Below are 8,433 nucleotides of genomic sequence, written 5' to 3'. Positions count from 1 at the left end.
AGGCTTCAGTAAACAGAGAAAGAACGATCTTATTATTCCTGCCTCTCACTCTAATCGTTTTTCTACCCCCACCATTGCCATCAGTGGTCCATTCTAGATGTCGATGATCGCACGACACTCGCGTAGTGCGCACTCAGTGCGCACTAAATAGGTCTGTTCGCGTTGTTTGCACTTTTGACACTCGGCATCTTCGTTTTCTCTCTTTTCAAGGCCAAATATATATCTATCTCATTTTAAGTGCAAAAATATTTGGGGATTTCATGCAACGCGAACAGACCTATTGACACGAGATATTTTGACGGTGCCAGTTCAGTGCACTGGATACATATATAGGATATCAGTGCATCATTTTGTCACAGTATAAAAGGATATATAGTAGGGACAAGCAAATCTAATTTATAGCATGCAAATGTGTACAATTATTGATAAGTATGTAATTATTGACATATATGATATTCTTGATATTTTATATATTATTTAATTACATATAGTAAAAAATCATTACTGAAGGCCATCACATGTAAAAAAATTTTAATTGTAATCGTAAGGCCGTAAACAAATCAGCCAATCACAGTCGAGCGTTTTGAAACGCGAGATCGTAATTTTGATTGTGATTGGTTGATTTGCTTGCGACCTTATGATTACGATTAAAATTTTTGTACGTGTGATGGCCTTTAAAGTTATGAACATGAGATGTGTGTGTGTGTGTGTGTGTCGAGGTTATTTTTCTGCGTTCTTTCTGCAGTCTAGTCAAGTCCTTACAATCTTACAACTCGAAATGGCACTTCAGCTTTAGCACTGAAAATCTTGGCATGTTCTTTTGAACTTGCACTATTCAGTGCAACCCATGGAACTCGTCCAGTATTGATGTGAACTAAAGGTGCGTTCGGGGAGTCGCTATTAGCGCTGTTTCTGTTATTCTATCCTTGTTTTACGTCTAATAAACAACAAAGATAGAATGACAGAAGTAGCGCTAATAGCGTCTTCCCGAACGCACCATGAGTGCGCACTGGTTGAACTTGCACTAACTTTTTCCCAATCGAAAACGCTATTAATTTCGGCGAAACGTGTAAACATATATATACATGTTATGTGTATTTAATTAATTTTGATGCATATTCTACCAATTTAGTACATCATTCTTTAAATACATTGTTGAAATTAAAATAATTTAATAGAAAGTTACTAGTTATTACGCGTATCAAGTGCTCAGTGTAAAAAGGGTCTATAGGCCTATTCTTTTTAGCTGAACTTTTGCACCAGTTCATCTTTCTTGTTTTTCTCTCCAGAAAGAAAGAAGAGGAAGAAAGATGAAGTGGTGCAAAAGTTCAGCCAAAAAGAACAGGCCTAATATCAGAGTCTGGCCATGAGTCAAACTTTTGATTGGTCCGTCAGTTTGGTCAACTTCCGCTGAAATTCAAACTTCAATAACTTATACTAAGGAAAAAAATAGAAAAATACATAATAAAAACTGTTTGAAATATTTTTTTTATTTTTAACATATATTATACACTATTGTACCTTCTAAATACTTGAACACAATTTCTTTTATTAAAAATTCTTAATATACTGTAAATTTAGCAATTATTATGAAAATATATTGTAGCAAAATGAAGTATCACATTAAATATTATTAAATTCTTCTATTAAAAATAACTTATAGTATCTTTTACCTTTTTAAAATATTTTGATTAATATTGAAACGTTTATTTTCCGATGTTATAAAAATTTTAATGTGTTTATATTAACAAAATATAAAGAACTTTTTGAGTAACACTTCAAATACCCTAACTTTGTAAATTAATAACTTAAAACAGTTTTTAAACCAGTAGATTGTACACAAGCGAGTTTTTAACATACCCCAAAAAGCTCAAAAGTCGTTTAAAAAATTACTAAAAGATGATTAAATTGTTATATAAAGATATCTTTTAGTGAAAGAATATGATCGACGAAAAGATAATTAAAAGGCGACAAATGTTGCACTATCCAGATAGCATGTTGCATAAAATATCTAAAGGACGTCTTTTAGATGTCTTATATCTAAAAGATGTCTAAAAGGCATCTATCAGATGTCTTATGCAACATGCATGTTATCTGGGTACTAATTATTATCTTTATAAAAACTTTTTAATCAGACTAGCCATAAGGATTCCGTCAAATTCCTCCAAATTTGACGAAATATTTATGACCTTCAGTCTCTGATTAAAGGGTCTCATCTACATCTTTTTATAGCTATACATGAAATATATATACTAGTCTAATTTCTATATATAGTTAAGCTTACAAACGAATATATGATGCCGATCGAATGATTATTATTACTCATTACACATTAAGTCTTTTTATCGCGTATAAAATAATGAAAATTACTAATGGTAAAAAGCAACGAGAGTGATAAAGAGTGACAGAAAAGTATAGAATATTTTGGAAGATATGGACGTCGTACCGTTACAGGCATTTTTAAGACAAATTGCGCATTGTTCCATTTTGCCTAACATGCTGACTTTTAGTTTCTCTTCCATTGTTTTACATGGATCAATAAGTTCTGTTTTAGCTGTTTGGCACGTTCTTATAATGACGTTTTGTTTCGCAACTAAAAAAATATATATTATATTTGCTTGAACTATTCTATAAAACTGCATATATTTAATATCAAGATTATATCATGCAACTTTACACTTTGCAAACACTTGTAATTGCTTACTCTTAATGACCATTTTAGCGCAAGCTGTATCTTTGGGAGGACTTTGATAATGTTGTAACATGTCATCAACTTCGAAAAGCCGTGCCAACGGGTTGAGAACATTGTGCTGTTGGATGCTTCGTTGCCATTCCACCATCTTATTACCAGTACATTCCATTGGTTGTAATAAATTCGTTGTCATATCAGAACCACAATCTTCGTTTGTTAATGACGTGCACATATAGCATTTTAGCACATCTTCTGTACAGAAAAAAATTACTTTAAGTAAATATATAATATATATTCTTAAATTATAATTTTTCTAAATTAAAAGAAATAATTACTTCTAACAATAAAATTTTTAAGATTAGAAACAGGATCGCTTATATGAATCCATTATAACCAGAGTTGGGGAAGAATTGAAATAAATTCAGTACAAATATTTGTGTAAGAATGAATTTAAGTTATGAAAAATACTATCTGAAATAAATATATATATTTTGCATATTAAATATAAAATACAATATTTGAAATCAGTATTTTGCGTAGTATAAATATAAAAAAGGCAAAGCTTCTTTTACGTTCCGTTGTTTCAATTTTCGCCTTCTAGAAGTCTCGTTTACGCTTCTGTTACTCCACCATTACATTCGACCTACGCTCCGATTTTTATTTTCATCAGGGAATTTTGCTAAATATTGGCCTACATTCAATACTGATAATTACTTATATATCATGTATATGTATTATATAATATACGTATGCATAATATACATTTGCTAATGTAAGTTGAACGTTAGCCATATCGTCTAGAGGCACATTTTAAGACGCAAACATGTAACGTGACAGTTCTTTTCTCGTGGGTTTTCCCATACATACACGATTGCCTTTTATAGCTCTGTATGGGCTATTTAACGCAAGACTATAAAGATTAAGTTAGCTGTAGTCTGTCTCACACACAAGTGTGTCAGATTATGGTGCACTCCTATTTTATATATTTAAAACCACATTATGTTATAAAAAGAATGAAAATAAAAAAATATAAATAAAATTAATTTAAGAAACTACAAACATGTAAAATGATGTAATAATATTATCCAAAATAATAATCATAATTATTTAAACTACGCAATTTGTAAAAGAAAATTATACACGCAAAAAAAAATATTTTGATGCTCCAGCTAGAATTATCGCTGGCTGCGTTCTATTATCATACATAATGCGCTTGAGGTATTATTTCATCCTTATTGTTCTCATAGAATGTTAAACAAAGATAAAATATGATACATCATCATACGCATTATGTAAACAATGCAATCACTAATAAAAACATAATCTATTTTGATAATTAAAGAAATAAAAACTCATAATTCGTACATTTATGGCTTGTTTTATACAAATTCAATTAAAAATTCTGAAAGTGCGAAAATGGAGTTTTTCACTCAAAAAAGTGATCTTGCGGTTATATATAACGCAAATTATCTAAGTATGAAAAATTAGCTAAAATAGATAAATTTCTAGTAAGTACTGCGATATTGAATCTAATCATATAGGTATGTATTGCATCTAATCATATAGGTGGCCGAGATAGAATTTAGATTTGTGCTATAAATTCTATGCGATATATATATATGATACATAATTTTTTATCAGATACAACAAACAGCGATAATTCTAGCTGGAACTCTGCAAAATATTTTTTTATGTGTATAATTTTTTTTTACAAATTGCGTAGTTTAAATAATTATGATTATTTATTTTGGATAATATTATTACATCATTTTACATGTTTGTAGATTTCTAAATTAATTTTATTTATATTTCTTTATTTTCATTCTTTTTATAATATAATGCGGTTTCAAATATTTAAAATGTGCATTGTGCATATAACGGAACGCAACTAGTATTAATAAAGTGCAATAGTTTCCAAAAAAATAGGGGGATGTTTCTTCAGGAGACTAAGAGCCGTAGCAGAAAGGCTGACTTATAATCTTAAGACAGTCCTTGTGCGTTACTAAAGACAAGACTTAAGTCATAAGACACTGTCTTAAGATTATAAGTCAGCCTTTCTGTTAAGGCCCTTAGTTAGTAGCGACCCTAATAGCACACTTTATTCGAGGGACATTCTGACGAACGTTCTTAGGACATAGGGATATTCTCTGAATGTTCTTTGGAATGTCCTTTGGAGATCTGTGCTATTAGGGGACTTTCTTCTATTATTATATAGATAAAAGAAGACGTTACCTGAATAAACTGTTATAATGAAGATTGAAGCGAAGAGTAACGTTGCAATTACTCGAGACATTTTGCTTTCTTGATCGAACAACTTTAGTCCTTCCAATGACAAAAAACGTAAATTATATATTTAGAGGATAGCGCTGTTCGAGGGAGATGTTGTGTAGACAGACTGATCGTGAGTATATGAGTTCTCGTTCTTCACACTGCGTTGCTTGACGCCCACTCCTACTCCAGATCTTTCCCGACATTTCACCCTCTACTGTTCACGCAGCTTTTCCGTAAAACTTGCGATGCGCAGATTCCACTCGCTTTAGATTCTTCTTGCTTTCTTTTCTTAAGGGCATGAATATTTTTCTGCGCAATGTATAATATTGTAAGCTTTTGGATAAAACTTACTAAAGCTGTATAAAAAAAGTTGACAAAGCTTTATCATGCAGGAACAAGGATAAGAAATAGATAAGACATTAAACCAAAGGTGTTTATTTTTATGTTTTTTACTATTCTAGACAAAATTAAATCAATCACAATATTAATCTTGTAACGGTATACTTATTTTCAACACCTTGGAGCGGCACACATGAGTCATTTTGTGCCCGATCCGGTTTTAAGGCTTCTAAAGTGCTCGAAAGTTAGTAAAAATTCTCACATGCAATGTTCTTTAAAGTCTTTATTAAATTATTTTGCTATGTAGATATTGGATGGAAAAGTTATAAAAATTACATAAGCTGGTATATGAGAAATAAAAACTGTTAGAAATGGCATGGACACGAATATAACATGAGTAAAGTAACGAGCTATTCTTTTCAATGAAAAATGCGTTATGGTGATGAGTTATTTTAAAAAATAGCTATATGTCGATTAATTAATATTACGTACGGCGAAATTAATATCTGCTAAATGCGGTATCGATTAAAACATTAAAAATCGGTAAAATGATTATCGATGATTTCATACAAACCTGTTTTTTTCTAATATTGTTTTTTTTACAAACCATAGAATACTTATTAATAAAATTATTCGAGATAATAGACTGAAAAGAATTAGTTTGATCTGAAACTTTAAAATATACTAAATCGTATAAAATTGATATAAAACCTATTATGAATTTATACGATTTTGAAAAATTGTTAATCATAATCGATACGTACTACGTACAAAGAGATATATGACACAAAACCGTTAGGGGAAAGCATGGAAGCGGGAGACGCCCGGCGTCGTGGCGCCTACACAGTCGTTATCGGCGTCTACATGACGCCAGTGACGCCGTCTATTTAATCTATAATTTTGAGTTTAACAATGAAAAAAATTTTAAGTAGAAAAAATATCTCGACACATATTCTTATTTCTTTCTTTTCAATCTTTTTTTCTACTTATACTCTTAGTTAATATGCCATTTCCTGCTATCTTTGTTTTTGCCATTATACATATAATCGATAACCTTGTGTCTATATCATAAAACGAGAAAAAAGATTATATATATATATATCGACATATTTTATATATAATTATATATGAAACATTTTTTCTCGGGAATTGTTAAAATAAAAGCTATTGTGTTGTATGTATAATATATACACTGCATCACAAATACATTAACACATGAAATTGTACGAGTATCGAAACAGGAATGAGAAGAAGGCATGAGAAAGAATGAAAAGGCATGTTAAGGCATGTAACACTGTATGAATATGTATGTATTAGGTGCGCAACTAAGTTCTCGCTGTTATTTTGATGAAAATGCAACTTGATTGTGAAAAAATGGTTACAAATGAATCATTGAAAGTATTGCCCATCGCTAGCTACTACTTTTTCCCATCTTTCTGGCAGAGCCAGAATACCGTTACGGTAAAACTGTTCATCTTTTGAGACTATCCACGAATCAAGCCATTTTTTGATGTCTTCATATGAGTCGAACTGCTGGTCAGCCAGACCATGTGCCATTGAACGGAACAAGTGATAATCGGACGGCGCAATATCTGGAGAATATGGCGGGTGGGGTAGGACTTCCCATTTCAGCGTTTGCAGATAGGTTTTAACGGGTTTTGCAACGTGAGGCTGAGCGTTGTCATGCTGTAGAATCACTTTTTCGTGCCTCTCCGCGTATTGTGGCCGTTTTTCGCACAGTGCTCGGCTCAATCGCATCAATTGAAGTCGATACCGTTCCCCAGTGATGGTTTCGTTCGGTTTCAACAGCTCATAATAAATAACACCGACCTGGTCCCACCAAATACACAACATAACCTTCGCAGCGTGAATATTCGGCCGAGCCGACGACGTAGAAGCATGACCGGGCAGCCCCCATGACTTTCTTCTCTTTGGGTTGCTGTAATGAATCCATTTTTCATCACCCGTCACGATGCGATGAAGAAAACCCTTTCTTTTTTGCCGCTGGAGCAGTTGTTCACAGGCGAAAAAACGACGCTCAACGTCCCTTGGCTTCAACTCATAAGGAACCCAAGTTCCTTGCTTCTGAATTATTCCCAACGCATGCAATCGCTTGGAAATGGCTTGGCGGGTAACTCCTAATACTGAAACAAGCTCTTCTTGCGTTTGGCACGGATCCTCATCGAGCAATGCCTCCAATTCAGCGTCTTCGAAGGTTTTTGGCCTTCCTTCACGCGGACGGTCGTCAACATCGAAATCACCGTCTTTGAAGCGACGGAACCAATCTCGGCACGTTGTTTCACTTAGAGCAGCATCTCCGTAAACTTTTTGGAGCTCTCGATGCGCTTCAGCCGCCGTTTTCTTCGAATGAAAGAAGAAAATCAATACTTCCCGCATATGACGATTATTTGGCACAAAATCAGACATTTTCACACAACCAAAAGAATATAACGTCAAAACAAAATCACTAATGTGTCGAAGCGGTTTGTTTACCATATGTCTAAGCTTGGTTCATGACGTTTAGATTATGTCAGAATCGACCAGCACTTACTGCTGGAACCATCTATTGACAAACAGCGGGAACTTAGTTGCGCACCTAATACATACAAACATATCTATGCGTATTCATACATTCACATTACCTTTTGCTGAAAAAATTTGTTAAAAAATATTGTTTGCAGTTATTTAACGATATTGAGATAATATAATAGGTTGGCAGTCATTTAATGAAATGAAAATAATTTGACAGATTTTTATTAAAATTCGTATCAAAATTATTTCTTATTATTTTATTTCCAGTGGATGATACTATAATACATAAATTAGATTGTTTACAATAACGTATAAATTATAAGCATGCAAATATCTTTTTTAACTTCTTTTCCCATTCAACTTTATTTATAAAATTTATATTTAATAACACCAATTTTTAATTTTTACATTTAAATTTAACAATACTGAACGCATATATTATATATTTTACATTAATTTTTTAATATTATCTCTAGTGAAATTATAAATAATATTGCAACTGATTATACAACAAATAAATATGATTTGATTACTATATTATACGTATGTAATGTGTGTGTGTGTGTGTGTGTGTGTGTGTGTGTGTGTGTGTGTGTGTG

The 8,433-nt window shown here is 32.3% G+C and overlaps 2 protein-coding genes across 3 annotated transcripts in view; both read right to left on the bottom strand.

Moving 5' to 3' along the window:
• Positions 1–2,311: 2,311 nt before the first annotated feature.
• On the bottom strand, positions 2,312–5,073 carry LOC108726046 (uncharacterized). Of its 2 annotated transcripts, none has more exons than XM_018453412.1 (3): positions 4,925–5,073; positions 2,705–2,944; positions 2,312–2,593 (listed from the first exon to the last, which is right to left on the bottom strand). In XM_018453412.1, the coding sequence occupies exons 1-3, from the start codon at positions 4,983–4,985 to the stop codon at positions 2,370–2,372; spliced, it is 525 nt and encodes a 174-aa protein (XP_018308914.1). In that variant the 5' UTR covers positions 4,986–5,073; the 3' UTR covers positions 2,312–2,369. The 2 variants fall into 2 exon arrangements, with proteins under 2 accessions (XP_018308914.1, XP_018308915.1); XM_018453413.1 differs by having other exon boundaries at positions 2,705–2,941.
• A 2,754-nt stretch (positions 5,074–7,827) lies between these two features.
• The window catches only part of LOC108726015 (uncharacterized), a 1,794-nt gene continuing 1,188 nt past the window's right edge, over positions 7,828–8,433 (bottom strand). Inside the window, exon 4 of the mRNA XM_018453368.1 lies at positions 7,828–7,898. Coding sequence (XP_018308870.1) covers positions 7,828–7,898 — 71 coding nt within the window. The remainder of the gene's footprint in view (positions 7,899–8,433) is intronic.

The sequence above is a fragment of the Mycetomoellerius zeteki genome, unplaced genomic scaffold, assembly GCF_001594055.1.
Source record: "Mycetomoellerius zeteki isolate Tzet28-1 unplaced genomic scaffold, Tzet1.0 scaffold38, whole genome shotgun sequence".
NCBI classification, from domain to species: Eukaryota; Metazoa; Arthropoda; class Insecta; order Hymenoptera; family Formicidae; genus Mycetomoellerius; species Mycetomoellerius zeteki.
This window is presented reverse-complemented; position numbering and strand designations above follow the sequence as displayed.

Coding starts and splice junctions, on each gene's coding strand:
- LOC108726046 (XM_018453412.1), bottom strand. CDS start 4,985: ATGTCTCGAGTAATTGCAACGTTACTCTTCGCTTCAATCTTCATTATA. Junction 2,945..4,924: donor CATTATAACAGTTTATTCAG/GTAACGTCTTCT, acceptor TTTTCTGTACAG/AAGATGTGCTAAAATGCTAT. Junction 2,594..2,704: donor CGCTAAAATGGTCATTAAGA/GTAAGCAATTAC, acceptor ATATTTTTTTAG/TTGCGAAACAAAACGTCATT.